The following is a 21,514-nucleotide window of genomic DNA, read 5'->3' on the forward strand; positions in this document are numbered from 1 at the left end:
TGTCTGTCCCTGTGTCTGTCCCTGTGTCTGTCCTGTGTCTGTCCTGTGTCTGTCCCTGTGTCTGTCCCCATGTCTGTCCCCGTGTCTGTCCTGTGTCTGTCCCCATGTCTGTCCCGTGTCTGTCCCCGGGTGTCTGCACAGGAAGCGGCTCCGGGCGCTGCCGCGCGGGTCCCCAGGCGCGCGCGGGCTCCCGGGCCCGGCCGGTCCGCGCGGGGCTGTACCGCCCCGGGGCGCAGGGGCCGCTCCTGCCCGGTGACCCGGGGCTCCCGCCCGCCGCCAGGGGGCGCCCCCGGCCCCGCCCCGCCGCCGAGGGTCGCGCTCGCGCCCTGCCCCGGTGACGTCACCCCGGGAGGAGCCGAGACTGGCAAGAGGGCGCAGCCAATAGGAGCCCTGCGTCCCCGAGGGACTTCCGGCGGCGGGTGGGAGGGCGGGGCCTCCGCCCCCTCGGGCCCCGCCCCGGCGCGCGGCCGCGGGTGACGTCACCACGCCGGGGCGCTGCGGCGAGCCGCGGGCGCGCGCGCCGCCCGCCCCTCCCCTCCCTCAACCCCGCTGCCGCCAGGGGCGCGTGCGTGCGTGCGCGCTGACGTCAGTGCGTGCGCGCCCCCGGGCGGAGGCCTGCGCGGTGAGCGAGCGGCGCGCGCAGCCTGAGCGGAGCCGCCGCGCCCGGGGCCGGAGCGAGCGGAGCGGAGCGCACCCAGCGGGCCGGGCCGAGCAGCCGGGCCGAGCGCACCCGCCGCGGGGTTATGCGGGCGGGCGCCGCCGCCTCCCCGTGAGGAGCAGCGGGCTGCGGGGAGCGCGCCGGGCGCCGGGCCGCCCCGCGGCAGGAAGCCATTTTGTGGGCCCCCCTTCCTCCTCGTTCGCCGCCTTCGCGGGCGGCGCGGCCGGTGCTGCCGGCCGGTGAGCGGGCGGGGCCGCGGGAGCGCCCGGGCAGGCAGGGCGGCGGGGCCGGGCCGGGGCCCGCAGCGGGCGGCGGCCGCGCCTCCCCATGGCGAAGAAAACCTACGACCTGCTGTTCAAGCTGCTGCTCATCGGGGACTCGGGGGTCGGCAAGACCTGCGTGCTCTTCCGCTTCTCCGACGATGCCTTCAACACCACCTTCATCTCCACCATCGGTCAGTGCTGCGCCCCGCGCCGCGCCCTCCCGCGGGGCCCCCGCCGCGACCCCCCGGGGCCGGCGGCCCGCTGTGCCCGCGGCGCCTCTGCCGCGGTGGCCCCGGCTGACCCTGCCCGGCCCCCCGGGTGACCCTGCCCGTACCCCGGGTGACCCTGCCCGGCCCCACGGGTGACCCTGCCCGTTCCCCGGGTGACCCTGCCCGTTCCCCGGGTGACCCTCCCCGTTCCCCGGGTGACCCTCCCCGTTCCCCGGGTGACCCTCCCCGTTCCCCCGGGTGACCCTCCCCGTTCCCCCGGGTGACCCTGCCCGTACCCCGGGTGACCCTCCCCGTTCCCCCGGGTGACCCTCCCCGTTCCCCCGGGTGACCCTCCCCGTTCCCCCGGGTGACCCTCCCCGTTCCCCCGGGTGACCCTCCCCGTTCCCCCGGGTGACCCTCCCCGTTCCCCCGGGTGACCCTCCCCGTTCCCCCGGGTGACCCTCCCCGTTCCCCCGGGTGACCCTCCCCGTTCCCCCGGGTGACCCTCCCCGTTCCCCCGGGTGACCCTCCCCGTACCCCGGGTGACCCTCCCCGTACCCCGGGTGACCCTCCCCGGCCCCCCGCCGCTCGTCCCGCGCCCCGTGCCGCGCGGAGCCCACCTGGCCCCGTCCATCACCGCGCCCCGCCCCGCCCCGCTCAGCGCCACGGGGGCTCAGCGCCACGGGAGCTCAGCGCCACGGGAGCTCAGCGCCACGGGCGCTGCCGGTGCCGCCCGCACGGGCCCGCGCCCCGGCAGGAGCTGGGGCTGAGTGCCCCGGGCCGCCGGCCCGCCCGGCCCTGCGCGCCCGGCAGAGCGGGCGTTACCCCCGCGGGGCAGCCCCGCCAGCCGGTGCCTCGGCAGCGCTCTGCTCTCCGGGCCGGCCTGCGCTGTGCGACCCCTGTACCTGCCGTCCTTCCTCCCCGGGTTTGTCAGGCGTTTGCTGTTCTCCCGCGCGCTGTCTTGTTTTGCAGATGCAGAGTTCAGGGCAGCAGCTCCTGACCTTCTTGGTGTTTAGGAGAATCCGTACCCTGCTCTGTGGTGCGGTACCCACTGGTACAGCGTGTGCAGACACCTACCACACACCTGGAAAAAAGGGAAACTGGGCGGGGGGATTGCACTGGATCTGGCTTTTTGTGCTTGCTATAAATCCTTTAAATGATTGGCCGCACAACTGTTCGCTGAGGCTGGAGAACACAGCATCGGCGTAAATCCTAGTGCTAGGTGCAGGTACGCTCTGTGTACTTCCTCAGCGGTGTCGAAATGTCACCCTAAAAGTTGCAGCTGAGACTACAAGACGTAAAAAGGCGCACTTAAGCAAGCCTTGGGTAACTGGAAGGGCAAAAAGCTAGTTGGGGGACAACAAAGCGTCAAGACACAGCTGTCGCATAAAAGCTCGCTGGGCCTCAAGTGAGGGTCCTGCGGGGTCGTTTGGGGGCGGGTGGCAGCCACTTTATCTTGTCCTCCCAGCGCATACCTTGACTCTGCAAGGCTGTCTTTCTCCCGCTGCCCTGCCCTCGTGTAATTCTGCGCTGCTTGGCAGATTCTCGCCTGGGTCACATGGCGTTTGTTGCTTTCTGAGCTTGCTGGGAAGGTTTATTTCAATTCTCAAAGTTAAAAATAGTTGATGCCTTAGCTAAGGAGTCAGCGGGTATATGGTTGCTCTTGCTCCAGAGAATTTGCGCCTTTAGCGATCAGGGATTTTTAGCAGTTAGTATCAGTTCTTGGTCTAACCCTGCAGTGTTTTGAGTGTTGAAGCAGAATAACATCAGGTTTAGCAGCAGGTGTGCACGTGCAGAGTTCGGCAGCGATTCCGAACAGTCAGACCAATATAGACCAGTCTGGGGTACGTGTACAGCAGGAAGCGAACGAGTTTGATTTCTGAAATTTGGAGCTGATTGTCCAGACCGCGGCTGGGTGAGCAGCTGACGTGTCAGACTTGCACCCTTGCAGTGGAATTCAGCGCAAATAGATTTTCGGTGTGGTGCTGAGTTCCAGGTGCTTAACTGCGCAAAGATGGCTCAGCTGTGTGCTCCTTCCTCCTGCGAGCAACGGGCGGGTGAGGAACCCTGGGGGAAGGTGGCAGTCGAAAGGGAAACTCTGCGTTAGTGCCTTTAAAAAGTGGCCCATACATGAGAGAAAAACCTTGAACTGCCTTAAAGCACCTGTCCACGTCGTTGTTCTCTGCATTATTGCAAGCAAGTGACCGAATAATCAATCTGCCTGAACATCTGCTCTCTGCCGTTCCCGCGGGTCCCCCCGGCTCCCGGGGGCCGTGGTGCCCCATGCGCCCCGTGCCTGCGCGGGTGCCACCGCAGCCGCTGTGAGCAGCGCTGGGGCTGCAGCAGGGACAGGAGCTTCAGGGAACCCCCACGCCCGCTCTTTGACCTGCAGCTACCAGGAAATACAATTTCCCAAGCACTTACGTGCGCAGCCGGTGGCATTGAAGGTGACTGGCCTATTGGCTGAGCCTCTCCTTATATTACATAAAAACCAAACCCTTGGTAGCTTGTTAGCTCTGATTCATGCTTTGGTGTTTGCACCGAGCTCCACCAAGAACCTGGGGCAGTCAGGCTTGTAAAACGTGTGGCGGTGCTGCTGGCTGGGGGCAGGGGCTGGGTCAGGCTTTCTGGCCTCAAAGAACATCGAAACTGGCCCGTGGATGGAAAATACGAGTGGTGGGAAGGGGTTTAATTCTGTAAAACCAGAGGCTTTTCTGCATATGTCAGTGAAGGTACAATAATAATGCATTTCAACTTTACGTTAGTCATTTGTATTCGCTTTCGTCTTTACGCGTTTTAAGGACTGCCGAAGCGCGGTCCACGGGGGCAGTTTGGAAAGAACTCCCTGCACGTGTAACTCGGTGTACTGCCTTGAACATTTTGAGTCGTTTCAATCTAATATTTCCTGTGAAAACAAGAGGGAAGCTTTTGGGTGCAATGAGGTGGACGTGTGGATGGTTTCCTGACCCTGTCCAGAAGTGCTATAAATAATCCAGATGGCTCTTCTGCAAGAATCCCTAAGTCATTGTGACCTCCCTGGAGAGCAGGGGCCTCGGCCTCACGCCGCGGTGCTGCTTTCAGCTAGAAAGGGAATAAATGATGGAAGACGTAGTCTGTCACAGACCATTTGTATTTTTAAGAGCTCTTCAGTCCACTCGTGCTAACAGCAGGTTCACTTGATTTTGAACATTAAAAATGTTGGTGTAAGTAGCTTCCAATCAGTGCATAGTTGAGATCTGACTTTTCTGTAGTAATTCTTTCATTGGCACTCACCGTGTCGCACTGATGACAGCCTGAAGGGAACGGTGCAGAGCGACGCGGGTGCCGCCGGGCGCTGGCTGCCGGGCCCGGCGGGACAGGGCCTGTTCTTACAGGGCTGTCGGGCTCACGGTTGGAATATCCAAACCGAACTCAAGCACGGAATTACCATTGTTTGACTAAGTAAAATGCAAATGGAGATGAGTCACCAGCAGAATGTTTTCCCATGTGGTGTGAGTGGCTCTGGTGGGGTGCTGAGGGACGGAGCGTGTGCTGGCGGGTCAGGCTCTCCTGGTCCATGCGGTGTGAGTACCTGTGGCGGGGTGCTGAGGGACGGAGCGTGTGCTGGCGGGTCAGGCTCTCCTGGTCCCATGCGGTGTGAGTACCTGTGGTGGGGCGCTGCAGGGACGGAGCGTGTGCTGGCGGGTCAGGCTCTCCTGGTCCCATGCGGTGTGAGTACCTGTGGTGGGGCGCTGCAGGGACGCAGCATGTGCTGGCGGGTCAGGCTCTCCTGGTCCATGCGGTGTGAGTACCTGTGGCGGGGTGCTGAGGGACGGAGCCTGTGCTGGCGGGTCAGGATCTCCTGGTCCGCACCGTGGACACGACTGTGTCGGGTGTTTCTGCTTCTGGCGGCAGCTCCGCAGTCCAGAGGCAGGAGAACAAGCAGGGTGGTGGGCGGCTGGGTCACCCCGCGCTTTATTCTGAGCACAGCAAGCTCTTGATGCCAAAACTGGGGTGTTTGAAATGCGAAGGTGTGTGAAAATTACTTTGGGACAAAATCCTTTGTTTTTTTTCTCATTTTTTAAATGTTATTTCTTTGGCCTTCCTTAGGGTGATTTGGAGTGGTAAAGCCCTTGCTGTGGAATCATTGCATATGGCAATATTTAAGCAGTGAATTAAAAAAAAATGTCTTCAGGTATCAAAAAGCATAAATATAACAAATTCCTTTGTGCATCTTGTGAGGATTTATTTGCCCATGGTTGTGATAAATTGGTATTTGAAAGGAAGGAGTCCCAGATAGAGAATGGAGAAAAACTTTGTCAAGCATAGGAAAACAAACCAGGGGGCAGTTCTATTTTGAATTGTGAAAATGCTTTTAGCTGTGTGGTGGTTGTAACGGAGTGGGAAGAAGCAAGTTCTGGGGTCCAAAGAGGGTACGACAAGAGCAGGTGGAAGCACTGGCTCGCGCGTTCCTCTCTGCCCCGCCGTCCCTGCCCTGTGGCTGGCGGAGCGGCGGAGCAGTGCGCCCGGCGTGGTTTGCGCGGTCCCGGGCGCTGGGTCGGCTGCAGCCGCCCCCCGGGACGCTCGTTGCTTTAACAGAGCTGTTTCTCAGCAGCTGAGCGGGATCCGCTCCCTGAGCTGACTTCTTATGTCACCATAAAAACCTGCCCTGGCAGCGTGCGCAGGGCATCCGGGGACAGGGGAACACGGGGGTAGGTGACACTCGTGAAAATTCACTGGCAGAGCTGCAGTTCCACGGTACAAAGCGCTTGGCAGCGGCGCCGGTGCCTGGTGTTCCCTCTTCCCCGCCCCAGCGTGAAACAAGCCCTGCACAGCCTCGCTCCTCTCCGGCGCTGCTGCTGTCACTGCCTCAGGGTAACGCCAGTTGGCGGGGGCGAGAACGCTGTGAAATCCTTAGGCACATCCCGGCAGCGCAGCGCAGGACGTGTACCCGGCTGCTCCTGTTCGTTTGCCCCTGCACTCACGGGCTACGTGTGTTCCACTGACACCACGAGGCAGCTGGTACCTCAGCGTGTTACTACGACCCAAAGGCACTGAGAGGAACGGGACGGAGCGTGCGGAGGTCGCAGACGCAGAGAGGAATGGGACGGAGCGCGCGGAGGTCGCAGACGCAGAGAGGAATGGGAAGGAGCGTGCAGAGGTTGGAGACACAGAGAGGAACGGGATGGAGCGTGTGGAGGTCGGAGACGAAGGGAGGAATGAGACGGAGCGTGCAGAGGTCGGAGACGCGCAGAGGAACGGGATGCAGCGTGTGGAGGTCACAGACGCAGAGGAACGGGATGCAGCGTGCGGAGGTCACAGACGCAGAGGAACGGGATGCAGCGTGCGGAGGTCAGAGACGCAGAGGAACGGGATGCAGCGTGCGGAGGTCACAGACGCAGAGGAACGGGATGCAGCGTGCGGAGGTCACAGACGCAGAGGAACGGGATGCAGCGTGCGGAGGTCACAGACGCAGAGGAACGGGATGCAGCGTGCGGAGGTCGCAGACGCAGAGGAACGGGATGCAGCGTGCGGAGGTCGCAGACGCAGAGGAACGGGATGCAACGTGCGGAGGTCGCAGACGCAGAGGAACGGGATGCAGCGTGCGGAGGTCGCAGACGCAGAGGAACGGGATGCAGCGTGTGGAGGTCAGAGATGCAGAGGAACGGGATGCAGCGTGCGGAGGTCAGAGATGCAGAGGAACGGGATGCAGCGTGTGGAGGTCGCAGACGCAGAGGAACGGGATGCAGCGTGCGGAGGTCGCAGACGCAGAGGAACGGGATGCAACGTGCGGAGGTCGCAGACGCAGAGGAACGGGATGCAGCGTGCGGAGGTCGCAGACGCAGAGGAACGGGATGCAGCGTGTGGAGGTCAGAGATGCAGAGGAACGGGATGCAGCGTGCGGAGGTCGCAGACGCAGAGGAACGGGATGCAGCGTGCGGAGGTCAGAGACGCAGAGGAACAGGATGCAGCGTGCAGAGGTCAGAGACGCAGAGGAACGGGATGCAGCGTGCGGAGGTCAGAGATGCAGAGGAACGGGATGCAGCGTGCGGAGGTCAGAGGCGCAGAGGAACGGAATGCAGCGTGCGGAGGTCGGCTGCTCCGGTTAAGCCAGCGCCGTGTCCAGGAGGACATTGAGCTGTCACTTCAGCTGTAGGTGGCAAAGATAAAGAGCGGGTGACGTTGGTGACGTTCTCTGGGACAAAGCGTGTTTCGGGTTCAGTTTGCAGCTTCTTGTGACAGGCTGTCTGAATAATTCCTGCTCTGTGCTTGAGTTTCACAAGACCAATTGAAATGCTGGTTGATGTTGGTGGAAAACTTGCTCCGACAGGGACGCAGCCTTCATTTTGAAACCAAGGGCTGTCTCCTGGTGCCGTGTTGAGTGATGAGCACGACTGTGGGTGCAGAGAAGGCGTTTCCTCTCCAGTTCTTGTTTCACCTCTTTAGAAAGAAAAGCTGTTACTCCCCTCTCCTTTTCCTGAGAAAATGCTTAATCATTTCTACCCTTAACAACAATATTGATATTGAGTTAGAGAATCGGTTGAGAGTCTGCTGATAGAGCTTCATCAGGAGATAGATAGGAAAAAAATACCCTAAACGGAAGGGGATTTTAAGGCTGTGCTGCGCAGGTGCTGCCTGCGGTGCAGTGGTGCCGTGTGCGGGTTTGCCCGCTCCCCACGGTGCGGTGGTGCTGTGCGGGTTTGCCCGCTCCCCGCGGGGCGGTGGTGCTGTGCGGGTTTGCCCGCTCCCCGCGGCGCGGTGGTGCTGTGCGGGTTTGCCCGCTCCCCGCGGGGCGGTGGTGCTGTGCGGGTTTGCCCGCTCCCCGCGGGGCGGTGGTGCCGTGTGCGGGTTTGCCCGCTCCCCGCGGGGCGGTGGTGCCGTGCGCGGGTTTGCCCGCTCCCCGCGGCGCAGTGGTGCCGTGTGCGGGTTTGCCCGCTCCCCGCGGGGCGGTGGTGCCGTGTGCGGGTTTGCCCGCTCCCCGCGGGGCGGTGGTGCCGTGTGCGGGTTTGCCCGCTCCCCGCGGGGCGGTGGTGCCGTGTGCGGGTTTGCCCGCTCCCCGCGGGGCGGTGGTGCCGTGTGCGGGTTTGCCCGCTCCCCGCGGGGCGGTGGTGCCGTGTGCGGGTTTGCCCGCTCCCCGCGGGGCGGTGGTGCCGTGTGCGGGTTTGCCCGCTCCCCGCGGGGCGGTGGTGCCGTGTGCGGGTTTGCCCGCTCCCCGCGGGGCGGTGGTGCCGTGTGCGGGTTTGCCCGCTCCCCGCGGTGCGGTGGTGCTGTGCGGGTTTGCCCGCTCCCCGCGGCGCGGTGGTGCCGTGTGCGGGTTTGCCCGCTCCCCGCGGGGCGGTGGTGCTGTGTGCGGGTTTGCCCGCTCCCCGCGGCGCGGTGGTGCTCTGGTTGGCAGAGCGGGATCCCCGGCGGCGGCAGCGCTGCCGTTGTGCTGCGGGCCCTCCTGGTGACACATGGAGGGGGTTCCAGCTGGCTGCGGGTGTCCCTGGCGAGGGGTAAGTCAGGCACTTGGAAGCGCCCGGTGAAGGACAGGCTGGTGGAATTCCCGGCGCTGTGGGAATCCCCCGTGTGGCCCGCGGGAAGGAGAGCGGAGCTGCTGTGCGAGTTTTCTTGCCTGTTCAGTGTTTCGGTACGACTTGACTGCGTGGGCTTTTCTCTTCTGTGTGGGTTTAACTAGAAGTCTTGTGTGGGTTTAACTAGAAGTCTCTGCATGTTTTTGTTCTCTTCGTAGCTAAAACAACTTGAGGCTTTCTTCCCCACTGGGATTGTGACTGTTCTATGCTGCGTAACCTGGAGAAATACCCATTTGTGTCTTGCATTTCCAGAACGTGACTCACTGCTCCCTGCGAGAGGCCTGTCTGCTCCCTCCGCTGCCATTGAGCACAGAGTACCGGCACTGCCGTCCGTGCGGTGCAGCCTTTTTGGCCGGGGTGCGTTTCAGACCAGTGTTCTCTCCTGTGTGCACCAACGTTAGCTCTCCGGATCCTGCGCCAGGGCAGCCGCGGATGGTGGGAGCGAAGCGCCGCAGACGGCCTCTCGCCGGTAGCACGGTGTGGCGTGCTGGGGGTTCCCGCAGCACCGCAGCCCCACGCGCTGGAGCAGCGCTGGCCCCCGTGGGCGGCCCTCTTGGCCCGAGATCTGAGCGTCAGAACCCTCAGACGTGGTTGTGAAGATGGGTGGTACTGTGATACCTCCAGGTGTTTGTTTAGTTTAGGTCGGGGTGTGCTACCACTTCCTTGTCTGCCCTTTGATTTATGCAGCTATCGAAAGGTTCATTAAAGCTGATCTTGTCAAGTTGTCTCATCAGTGGCTTCTGAGATCAAACTCGTGTGCCTGTTTCATGGCAACATCGACTGAACAGTGTGCACCTGGTCCTGGATAAAAACTTGTTCTGCAGTCTGAGATGATTATGTCTTAACTCGATCTTACCACCATTTTAGTCTTCTAAAGTAAAGGTGATTTTACATTTTAGTTCAGTTATTAACTTCATGTGCATGAATGTGTGACCTGTCTGTGCCGAGTGTCGTCTGTCTGCCCTTCCAGCCATGGGATGTTACCTGTGCACCCCCAGCACCACCTCCCTGCCTTCCCTGACGCACCTCGCTTGTCTGCACTTCTTCCTCTGCTTTACCATTGCGCATCTCCTGTGCTGAGGGCGGGGAGAGCCCGGCCAGGCACCCAGAGAGCTGGTGGCTGAACCATCCCTGGAGACATCCCAGGCCAGGCTGGACGGGGCTCTGAGCAGCCTGAGCTGGTGACGATGTCCCTGCTATGGCAGGGGGGCTGGGGGGGGCCCTCCTACCCTGTGATTCTTTGATGGTCTATAGTAAATGTCTGAAGGTCAATAATTAGAAGTTGACACTGTTGGTAGCAGTCCCGAGGTGTTTCCAGCTCCTTAGGCAGCAGTGTTGATTTCCTGCAGCCTCGCGCCCCGTCCCCTGAGCTGGGACCCCTCCAGCGCTGCTCGGGGAGGCAGAGCCGGCGCGGGCCGGCCGGGCTGCGGGGCAGAGCCGGCGCGGGCCGGCCGGGCTGCGGGGCAGAGCCGGCGCGGGCCGGCCGGGCTGCGGGGCAGAGCCGGCGCGGGCCGGCTGGGCTCGGGACTGGTGTGAAGGAAAGGAAGAACCCCCATCCCCAGCAGTACGTGCGCCTGTCGCTTTAGAGGATGCAGAGATGTGTGTCTGAAGTATAGCTGTCTAATTGTTGGGTGAATGAATCCCACCAACGCTTCTGTTTCACGAAGCATGCTTTGAAATGCTTTCATCTCAACATAGTGGTTTGATCTTGGCAGTAAACAACCACACTTTTTTTTTTAGCTACTCAAGTTTCTGGCAAAACCAAAGATAAGTACCGGCTGGTCCTTCGGGTTTTGTGCTTGACGTCGGTGTCTGCGACCAGAAGTGTGAGTTCTCTGTGAAACCTGCTGCTGCTTATTCCTACTGCAGTGAGCAGAACTGGTGAAATGCTGGTGGAGGGAGGGTCAGAAACTCCACTGCTGGTGTCTGCTTGGTCGTGGTGTCCCCGCGCCACGGGGCTGGTGTCCCCGCGCCACAGGGCTGGTGTCCCCGCGCCACAGGGCTGGTGTCCCCGCGCCACAGGGCTGGTGTCCCCGCGTGCCGGAGACCCCAACCCAGCTGGAGAGCCAGGAGGAGGCGACTGGCCACGTTGGGTCCTGGGCGTTTGCCGAAGTGCTGCTGGGAGCAAGAAGCCGCGGACACGAGTCACAACAGGGAAAATTCCACCTGGGTTTTGGGCAGAATGGTGCCAGAGGTGATCAGTGACTGGAAATGCAGGGTCGATGGGACTGCTGTCCCCGGCGAGCCGAGGAGGGTGGCCCTGCTGCGTGTGCAGGCCACGCTTGGTGCTCCAGCACCCACCTGGGCCCACGGGCGGCCCCGAGCAGCGCAGGAGCTGGGCTGGGGGCCCCGTTCCCGGGGGGCGCAGAGCTGCTGCTGGATCCCATTGGAAGTGCTGCAGTCCAGAGAGGTTCCTGCTGGGTGACTCCTCTGGATCTGCAGAGCACTGGGTAATGGCCAGCAGCTTTTAAAGAGCTTCTGACAAAGTTGCTCCAGAGGCAGGAGGATCGGCCGGTGGGGCGGCCGCGCGAGGTGTCGCCGGTAGGGAAGCTGTGCGAGGTGTTGCTCCGAGCGCGTCCAGGTTCCTCTCCCTTCTGCAGAGCTCGGCGCGGCTGCCGGGCTCCGAGCAGGCACCCCACGCTCGGGTTGCTGCCAGCACTGTGGTTTCTCACCCTGCAACCCAGCGGTGCTGCAGGTCCAGCCGGTGGCAGAGCTTTTCTTTAACCTAATTTCTTCTGTGTAAAACCTGCTGACATTTTCTGACATAGTCCCGTTCAGTCGTAGCCAGATGCTCTGTCACAGGACAGATGTGGGACACGAGGAGCTGGAGTGGGAGAGCTGGCTGTGCCACCGCTCCTGGCTCCTTCAGCGCCGAGGGACGTGGGTTTGTTCCAAGAGAACTGAGTCACAGATCCCAGCCTGGCTGGGTTGGGCTCTCTGCAGATCCCCAGCCCCACCTGCTCCCGCGGGGCCACCAGAGCAGATCCCGCGGGGCCACCAGAGCAGATCCCGCGGGGCCACCAGAGCAGATCCCGCGGGGCCACCAGAGCAGATCCCGCAGGGCCACCAGAGCAGATCCCGCGGGGTCACCAGAGCAGATCACACAGGGTCACAGAGCAGATCCCGCAGGTGGGTCCAGGGGGTTTAAATGTCTCCGAGCAGGAGACTCCACACCCGCTCTGGGCAGCCTGGGCCAGGCTCTGGCACCTCCCAGCAAACAAGTTTCTGCTCATGTTCACATGGAGCCTCCTGTGTTTCAGTCTGTGCCCGTTGCCCCTCACCCTGGCGTTGGGCACCACTGAACAGTCTGGTCCATCCTCTGACACCCACCCTGAGCTATTGATCATTGATCACATCCCTCTCAGCTTCTCTTCTCCACTCAGCAGCCCCAGCTCTCTCAGTCTCCTCAGCACAAAGATGCTCCAGAGCCCTCAGCATCTCTGTGTCCCTCCCTGGACTCTGCGGTGACTCCTGGTCCCTGACCCGGGGAGCCCAGCACTGGACGCAGTGACTCCGGGCGTCCCCGTGGTTGCCCTGCCCTGTCTGTTCTCATCGTCTGGTGCATCGAGCCTTGCCTGGAGCTGAGAGCTGGTGCTGGCACGAGGCTCTTCTGCCCGACAAGGTGTCACCAGCCTTGTCACCGGGCAGCAAAGCGAAGGATCCAAAGGAGCCCTGCGGCTGCAGCGCTGCCCTGGGAGAGGCCAGTGTTTTGGGGTAACAATGACCTGATTCTAGGCGTGTCGGGTGACATTCTTCCAGTTTTTCCACCCTTTCAAAGCTGCGTAATTCTTGTTTCTCAGGCTCTCTCTATGAGGTCATTTTGAGTGTTGCAGTATCGGTAACAGCTAAAAAACCTGATGAAACTTGCAATAAATATGGTGCTTCTGGGCAATAGTGTAGCAATAGGCCTTTGTGGGTTTTTTTTCCTACCTTTTTCCCTGCTTAATGTCTTGAGAACGGTGCCGTTGTCTGCTCAGCGGGAGCGGAGGGCTGGGTGGGCCCGGCCGGTGGGGTAATCCACGATCGCTGAGACAGGGAGCTGCAGGAACTTGCGCGGTCACGCTGTGCCGTGCAGCTCCAGCTCTGGGCGTTTCCTTACAGGTTCCTGGAGCCTGGGTTAAACCAAAGCCAAGGACCTGCTGCCCTGCTTTGACTCTGGGAAGTCTCTGTGGTTGCCGAAAGATCATAGATTAAAGCTTTTTCTGAAAGTTAGGGATTGGATAGTGGATATTCGGTAACCGAAAAAGACACTAAATCATATGGCAAGTGCTTCAGTTCAATGAGATGGGGTTGTGGTGCAAGCAGAGGAGCTTTGGAGTTGAATGTGCAGTGTTTCACTCTAGACCCAAGGCTGTTCTCTGGAGCCTGGGTATGAAGTAAAGGCCGTGTCCCCAGGCAGCAGTTCTGGATTGAAATCTGACAGCGCAAGGGCCGGGTCCCGCGGATCTCCAGCGCTCATCGGGCGCGATGCCTCCGGAGCGTGGTGCTGGGGTGTTGGTGATGGCAAAACTCCGGAGCGCGGTGCTGGGGTGTTGGTGATGGCAAAGCTCCGGAGCGCGGTGCTGGGGTGTTGGTGATGGCAAAGCTCCGGAGCGCGGTGCTGGGGTGTTGGTGATGGCAAAGCTCCGGAGCGCGGTGCTGGGGTGTTGGTGATGGCAAAGCTCCGGAGCGCGGTGCTGGGGTGTTGGTGATGGCAAAGCTCCGCCTGCGGTGCTGGGGTGTTGGTGATGGCAAAGCTCCGCCTGCGGTGCTGGGGTGTTGGTGATGGCAAAGCTCCGGAGCGCGGTGCTGGGGTGTTGGTGATGGCAAAGCTCCGGAGCGCGGTGCTGGGGTGTTGGTGATGGCAAAGCTCCGCCTGCGGTGCTGGGGTGTTGGTGATGGCAAAGCTCCGCCTGCGGTGCTGGGGTGTTGGTGATGGCAAAGCTCCGCCTGCGGCCGCACGGTGCTCTGGTGGCTCATCCTGGGGCCATTTCATAGAGCCACAGTGGCTGCGGAACTCCAGACCTGCTGTCAAGCACATAAAGCATTGAAAGCTTTAATGTCTTGGGTATTGATAGTGACTGCATTGTGCAAACACCTGTTTGGGAACGAGTGGCGAGTTGCTGTTAGACGAGGCGACCCTGGTGCGGTGCCGTGGCTGGTTTGGTGTGCTCCGGGGCAGCCCCAGCGTGTGTCCAGCAGGCGTCCTGCTCTGCAGACCCCGCGATGCTCCGGCCCCGCTGTCTGGGGCGGTTCGGCACCGAGGGGTGGTGATTGGGGTGGTAATTACCGGCTCGGTGAGTGGCGGGGAAGGCAAGAGCTGCCGGCTCTTCCGGAGCTCTGGCTGGTTACATCGGATTGACCGGCTGAACCTTTCCAGTGACACAGAACCCGCCTCTGTGGTAGAGCTGGTTCTCTCCTGAATGAAACTACTTCCCTTCCTTCGTGTGTTATCTGTCTCGTCAATCTGCTGAGTCTAAATCAGCCAGGGTAATTGTTACCTTGAATTTTATTTTTTATGTGATTTGAGGGCAAAATTGCTGTTACAGCAGGTGGTGACAAATTTTCTCATTCATAAATAGAAGCAGTTTCTGTGAAAGCAGATTCATAGACCGTATTTATTTTCTAGCTAACCAGCATAGCATAGGTAGGCTCAGACATGCACGAACACCGATTCGGTCAGCTGTAGCTGAACGTACTCAGCGCACATCCTCGGTGGCTGAAAGCAGAGTTAGAGCTGTGAGTTTGTGTGGGGCCTGTCGGCTTTCTGGAGGCCACACTGCCCCACCTGCGATTGGGGATGGGACCTAAAGGGCTTTCCCAGCCAGGGCTTCCCCGGGGACGCGGATGGGGCTGGTCGTGTGCGGAGCTGCTCCCGCGCTGCCGGTCCCTGGCTGCACTGGATACACTGGATACACTGGCAAACGGGAGCTGCGATGGCAGAGTTACGTGGGCCCTCGCCCCGCGGTCGCTGGCGCCGGGCAGGGCTGCGCTGCGGGCAGAGCTGCACTATGGGCAGAGCTATGGGCAGGGCTGCGCTGCGGGCAGGGCTGCGCTGCGGGCAGAGCTCTGCTATGGGCAGGGCTGCGCTGCGGGCAGGGCTGCACTATGGGCAGGGCTATGGGCAGGGCTGCGCTGCGGGCAGAGCTGCACTATGGGCAGAGCTATGGGCAGGGCTGCGCTGCAGGCAGAGCTCTGCTATGGGCAGGGCTGCGCCACGGGCAGGGCTGCGCTGCGGGCAGAGCTATGGGCAGGGCTGCGCTGCAGGCAGAGCTGCGCTGTGGGCAGAGCTATGGGCAGGGCTGCGCTGCGGGCAGGGCTGCACTATGGGCAGAGCTATGGGCAGGGCTGCGCTGCAGGCAGGGCTGCGCTGCAGGCAGGGCTGCGCTGCGGGCAGAGCTATGGGCAGGGCTCCGCTATGGGCAGGGCTGCGCTGCGGGCAGAGCTGCGCTGCGGGCAGAGCTATGGGCAGGGCTGCGCTGCAGGCAGGGCTGCGCTGCGGGCAGAGCTATGGGCAGGGCTGCGCTGCAGGCAGGGCTGCGCTGCGGGCTGCGCTGCAGGCAGGGCTGCGCTGCAGGCAGGGCTGCGCTGCAGGCAGGGCTGCGCTGCGGGCAGAGCTATGGGCAGAGCTCCGCTATGGGCAGGGCTGCGCTATGGGCAGAGCTGCGCTATGGGCAGAGCTATGGGCAGGGCTGCGCTGCAGGCAGGGCTGCGCTGCAGGCAGGGCTGCGCTGCGGGCAGAGCTATGGGCAGGGCTGCGCTGCGCTGCGGGCAGAGCTATGGGCAGGGCTCCGCTATGGGCAGGGCTGCGCTGCGGGCAGGGCTGCGCTGCGGGCAGCTCTGCAGCAAGCACTGGGCCTTGCAGAGCTTCACTTCTTCATTTATATTTTTCCCCCCCTTTCCACCTTACGAATAAAAACCTTATTGTCTCTCTTGTCTCTTGGTATGCATAAAACATCGCTAAAACAGTTCCTTTGTTCATTTTCTTTTGTTTTGCTTGTGGGAGCCTTGCGCAAGGTTTAGCTGCTGGAATAACAAGACGATAAAGTTTCTTTTATCTGGAAGCAGTAAGTGGTTGTGACGAAGCCGCGTGGTCTCGCAGGCCTGAGCTGCAGCGGAGCTTTCGTTTGCTTTCCCACCCGAGGCTTTTTTAGCATGTAATTTGACGGCAGTTTCACGGGACTCCAGGAGCTCCTGCCCTGGGAGGAAGGTGAGGATTGATGAGGATTGATGAGGAGATCCCCTGGGATGCTCAGCCGTGGATCCGCTGGGTTCCGGGGGCCACCTCGGCTCTTTTTGTGCTGGCACGTGCGCTTGGACTCCACCACACAAGAGCTGCGTTAGTGCTCAGAAATGAGCTGAAGGCAGCCGGGGAGGGAAGATGAGAAGGTTTTAAAGTGGCTGCTGTCCCTGTTGTACAGACGGGTGACATGCACCAAGGTGAAACTCTCTGCACCTTGGTCACTGTCGGGGACCTCGGGTTTGGTGTCCCTGGCGTGAGGGGCAGGTGGACTCGCTGCACTCGAATTCATGGCAGCTGGGCTTTAAACACATCTGCTGGATTCATGCTGGAGTGACATGTGCCGGGTTCTTACCCATTGGAAGTGACGGTCCCTCCGTGTCCAGAACCTGGCCTCTGCACCCCTTCTATTGGGAAATGGTCCTTGTCCCAGTTATCAGCATCTGGGCAAAGTTCAGGAGATATGGAGAGCGCACGCGTTCAAATCAGCCGAGAGATCAGAACCGTGCCACCAACACATCGCAAATCAGAGCCAGGAGATCAGAACCGTGCCACCAACACATCGCAAATCAGAGCCAGGAGATCAGAACCGTGCCACCAACACGTCCCAAATCAGAGCCAGGAGATCAGAACCGTGCCACCAACACGTCCCAAATCAGAGCCAGGAGATCAGAACCGTGCCACCAACACGTCCCAAATCAGAGCCAGGAGATCAGAACCGTGCCACCAACACGTCCCAAATCAGAGCCAGGAGATCAGAACCGTGCCACCAACACGTCCCAAATCAGAGCTGTGAGATCAGAACCGTGCCACCAACACGTCCCAAATCAGAGCCAGGAGATCAGGACCGTGCCACCAACATGTCCCAAATCAGAGCTGTGAGATCAGAACCGTGCCACCAACACGTCCCAAATCAGAGCTGTGAGATCAAAACCGTGCCACCAACACGTCCCAAATCAGAGCTGTGAGATCAAAACCGTGCCACCAACACGTCCCAAATCAGAGCTGTGAGATCAGAACCGTGCCACCAACACGTCCCAAATCAGAGCCAGGAGATCAGAACCGTGCCACCAACACGTCCCAAATTGAAGCTGTGCGATCAAAACGGTACCACCAGCACGTGGCCCGGGGATGTCCCTCACCGTGGGCTGACCCGCTGCCACCATGGGCTGCCGTGCTGCCACCGTGGCCGTCGCAGGCTGGTTGGCGTTGGGCACCCGCAGGTTCCTGGGCAGCACTGTGGCAGTTAGACCCGGCCCGAAGTCCATTGCCCTGTCATTGCCGGAGATGGAAAAGCACCGTGTGGTTCTTTGTCCTGCCTCAGCCGTCACCATCAGTTAAAATCCCCGGTGGTGCGTTTGTTAATGACGCAGCAGTGGGGCTGGGTTGCTGAGGCGCCAGCGCCTGTGCCGCCATCGCTCCCTCTGGCCGCGGAGGAGCCCGTGGTGCTTCTCAAGGAACGGTTACTCAAAACGGGGCTGTTCTGAGCTCCTGTAGGTTCAGCCTTAGGTCGTTAAGCCACCTTTCCCTGCAGACCTCCAGTCAGGCTCCTCTAATTAATGTTTTTAAGCTCACGTGTCCGAGGTCCTTCCTCTGGAGGAATCACAGAACCCCAGAGTGCCAGGGTTGAAGGGCCCTGGAAAGCTCATCCAGTGCAATCCCCCCATGGAGCAGGAACACCCAGATGAGGTTACACAGGAAGGTGTCCAGGGGTTGGAATGTCTGCACAGAAGGAGACTCCACAACCCCCTGGGCAGCCTGGGCCAGGCTCTGCCACCCTCACCCCCAACAAGTTGCTTCTCCTCTTCCAGTGGAACCTCCTGTGTTCCAGTTTGCACCCATTGCCCCTTGTCCTGTCCCTGGTTGTCACCAGAAGAGCCTGGCTCCATCCTCCTGACACTCCCCCTTTCCATCTTGATCCCCAGGAATGAGTCCCCCCTCAGTCTCCTCTTGTCCAGCTCCAGAGCCCCAGCTCCCTCAGCCTTTCCTCACACGGGAGATGCTCCACTCCCTGCAGCATCTTGGTGGCTGCGCTGGACTCTCTCCAGCAGTTCCCTGTCTATCTTCACTTTACAGGAAAGCTGTTTTCTGCTCATCTTTGCAAAGCAACCTCCTGAGTAGCTTTCACAGGTCATTATTTGCATGTGTGCAGTAGGTGGAGTAAGGGAGCTGGAACTCGAGATACATGTCAGATTCGTAGTTAATCACTGTCGCTGTCATTTGGAAATGCCCTCCGAGCTGTGTGTGTGCCGGGGCCTCCGCTGTGCTGAGCTGGGTGGAAGCGGGGCCGCTCTCCCCGCTGGGGCCGTGGGTCTGCTGTTCGTTCCAGGTGTGGATGGACAGCACTTCACGTCTCATCGCTCCGGTGAACACCTGAACAGCGCCGCTCGAGGAGCAGCCTCTGCAGTCCTGACGGTTGATGCTGTTCTCTTCCCGCAGCCGTCTGGCCGCTGGGGCCCGAACGTGCGGACATAAGCTCTGTTTTCAAAAGGAAAAGCCTTACAAAGAGTTCCGTTTCCAGATCCCCAGCACATGGTGGCGCGATCCTGGGCAGCTCTGTGTTGCAGGGGAGTAACGTGGAACGGAAGAGATCGCGAGATCTGGTTCTGAAGGTGATTGATTTTGTAAATGCAGATGACAAGAGCAGTGGAACGGTGGAAGGTCGCAGTTGCTGTGTAGGTGCAGCACCTCTGCCTCCTCAACTGTTTGTTGGGTTTTGTTTGAAATGCTGCCCCCAAGTGCTCTTAAAGGATTTCTGGTAGCAGTGTTGACTGCTGATGTGATTTACTCCAGGATTAATGTGGCGGTGCTAACTTCTGGTTTTAATATAAATATCTGCAGAATGATCGTTGAGGAGGTTTCAGGTGGGGCCAGCAGTGAGAGAACATTTTTGGTGTACTGGAAGGCTGTGGTCTTGACCTGGATTTAATGCGCATCCTTGAGAAGAACCGATGCACGGAGGATGCTCGCAACGCGGTGCTGCTCTGCAGGGAAACGGGAACGCCTCGGGAAGGATGGCAGGCTGGGGAGGCGCCTTTGCTGCATAGTGCTGCACCCCGGGGCTTCGGACGGGGTCGGGGGTCGCTGGATGGGCTGCGGTGGGATCTGGGGCGCCTGGAGAGCTCGGGCTGCAGTTGCAGGTGGGGTGTGAGATGCGTCTCGGGGCTGTGTTGCAGTTACAGATGGGCTGTGAGATGCGTCTCGGGGCTGCAGTTGCAGGTGGGGTGTGAGATGCGTCTCGGGGCTGTGTTGCAGTTGCAGATGGGCTGTGAGATGCGTCTCGGGGCTGTGTTGCAGTTGCAGATGGGCTGTGAGATGCATCTCGGGGCTGCGGTTGCAGTTGCAGATGGGCTGTGAGATGCATCTCGGGGCTGCGTTGCAGTTGCAGATGGGCTGTGAGATGCATCTCGGGGCTGCGTTGCAGTTGCAGATGGGCTGTGAGATGCATCTCGGGGCTGCGTTGCAGTTACAGGTGGGCTGTGAGATGCATCTCGGGGCTGCGTTGCAGTTACAGGTGGGCTGTGAGATGCGTCTCGGGGCTGCGGTTGCAGTTGCAGATGGGAAGCAGCAACGGAGCACGAGGATCCTCTGTTCTACAAACGGCGAAGCTGCGAGTGAATTCAGCGCGTGGCCTTTCCCAGATAAGAGGTCAGGCTGGGTAACAATGGCCCTCCATTGTTTGGAGGGGATTAGGGCAGATATTTGGAGGGATATGAGCGACAGGGCTGGGTTTGTCACCAAAGTGAACGTTCAGGCAAGTTCCCCGTATCGCTTGGTCCGTGTTCGTTTGCATGCACCACGTTTCTGCTGCAGTTGTTTGTCCGTGGCGTGGGCAGCGCTGGAAGCGCAGCAGCCGCAGCGTCCCGATGGCACAATGTAGGTCACGCTGAGAAGCTGCCGTCTCGCTGCATTGTCGTCTGCCTCGTTAAGAATGGATTAATTGGTAGGAGGGGATCTGGCAAGGGGGCTGCTGCCGATGTCCTGTGCTCTGCCACCTCTGGCATTTATCTGTATGGATACGATGTTAGTGAAACTTAACCTGTAAAGATAGTTTTATAGAGACGCTATAAAATCATACTGGAAAGTAAAGGTGCAGGGAGAGCCGCGGGGATGGTTTGAGGGGCTGGGACTGCATTGTCTGGTGAAGAGGGAAAGACGCCTTTTTAAAGAATCTCTATTTAATCTCATTTAATCTCTTGTGTTAAAAGCTGAAGGTAAATGGATTGTTTGGATTTTGAGAATCTGCTGCATTCCTAAAGAGAAGTAAGTAATGGAGTGGTTTCTTCATAGAGTCATTTTGGCTGGAAGAGACCCTCAGGATCATCAAATCCAACCATTACCCACCCTGGTGTAAGCCGTGTCCCCAAGCCTCTCGTTGTTAAGGCACTCACCATCACACCAGCAAATATCACCGCTTAGTATCTTTAGCGCGTTTTTACAGAGATAGAGGTGTGGTCATAATTACTTTTCTTGATTCTTGCTCTACAAAAACATCACTTTCCAGGATATTTCAGGTACCATGGATCGCTGGTAGTTAAAGTACAGCTGTTTCCCCGGTAGTTTCTCCGCTTGTTGCTAGGAGCGCTGCTGAGAAGAGCAGTTGTGCGCAGCTGTTGCTCTGCAGCCGAGCCGGGGCACGGTCCTGGGGGTGATGGAGCAGACGTGCCATGGGGGGAAAGCAACACCAATCACACTGTCACGTGTGGCAGGTGGGATTACAGTAACGGCATCCCATGGCACCGTTGTGCTGCCGGGGCCGGCTCCATCAAGCCCAGGCTCAAACAGGACACCAGCCTTGTGGGGGCTCCCTCCTGCCTGCTTGTGGTGGGGCTCCCTGGGACCGCTGCAGTGAGGGCTGTTTCCCGAGGGTTCCGGCGGGAGATGTGCTGCGTTGTGGAGATGTAATTTGTGGGGCTCTGTGAGAGCTGAGGGACGCGCTGCGCTATGGAGATGGAGCTCGTGGGGCTGTGAGAGCTGAGGGACGCGCTGCGCTATGGAGATGGAGCTCGTGGGGCTGTGAGAGCTGAGGGACGTGCCGTGCTATGGAGATGGAGCTCGTGGGGCTCTGCGGGTGCTGAGGGACGCGCTGTGCTATGGAGATGGAGCTCGTGGGGCTGTGAGAGCTGAGGGACACGCTGTGCTATGGAGATGGAGCTCGTGGGGCTCTGTGGGTGCTGAGGGACGCGCTGTGCTATGGAGATGGAGCTCGTGGGGCTCTGTGGGTGCTGAGGGACGCGCTGCGCTATGGAGATGGAGCTCGTGGGTCTCTGTGGGTGCTGAGGGACGCGCTGTGCTATGGAGATGGAGCTCGTGGGGCTGTGAGAGCTGAGGGACACGCTGTGCAATGGAGATGGAGCTCGTGGGGCTGTGAGAGCTGAGGGACACGCTGTGCAATGGAGATGGAGCTCGTGGGGCTCTGTGGGTGCTGAGGGACGCGCTGTGCTATGGAGATGGAGCTCGTGGGGCTCTGTGGGTGCTGAGGGACGCGCTGTGCTATGGAGATGGAGCTCGTGGGGCTGTGAGAGCTGAGGGACGCGCTGTGCTATGGAGATGGAGCTCGTGGGGCTGTGAGAGCTGAGGGACGCGCTGTGCTATGGAGATGGAGCTCGTGG

At 60.3% G+C, this 21,514-nt stretch overlaps 1 protein-coding gene across 1 annotated transcript in view; it reads left to right on the top strand.

The window, feature by feature from the left end:
• Positions 1–608: 608 nt before the first annotated feature.
• The window catches only part of RAB10 (RAB10, member RAS oncogene family), a 48,505-nt gene continuing 27,599 nt past the window's right edge, over positions 609–21,514 (top strand). Inside the window, exon 1 of the mRNA XM_082047705.1 lies at positions 609–1,112. Within this exon, the coding sequence (XP_081903831.1) occupies positions 986–1,112 (127 nt within the window). The 5' untranslated portion in view covers positions 609–985. The remainder of the gene's footprint in view (positions 1,113–21,514) is intronic.

Source organism: Streptopelia decaocto, assembly GCF_964273445.1.
Source record: "Streptopelia decaocto genome assembly, chromosome: 3".
Lineage (NCBI taxonomy): Eukaryota > Metazoa > Chordata > Aves > Columbiformes > Columbidae > Streptopelia > Streptopelia decaocto.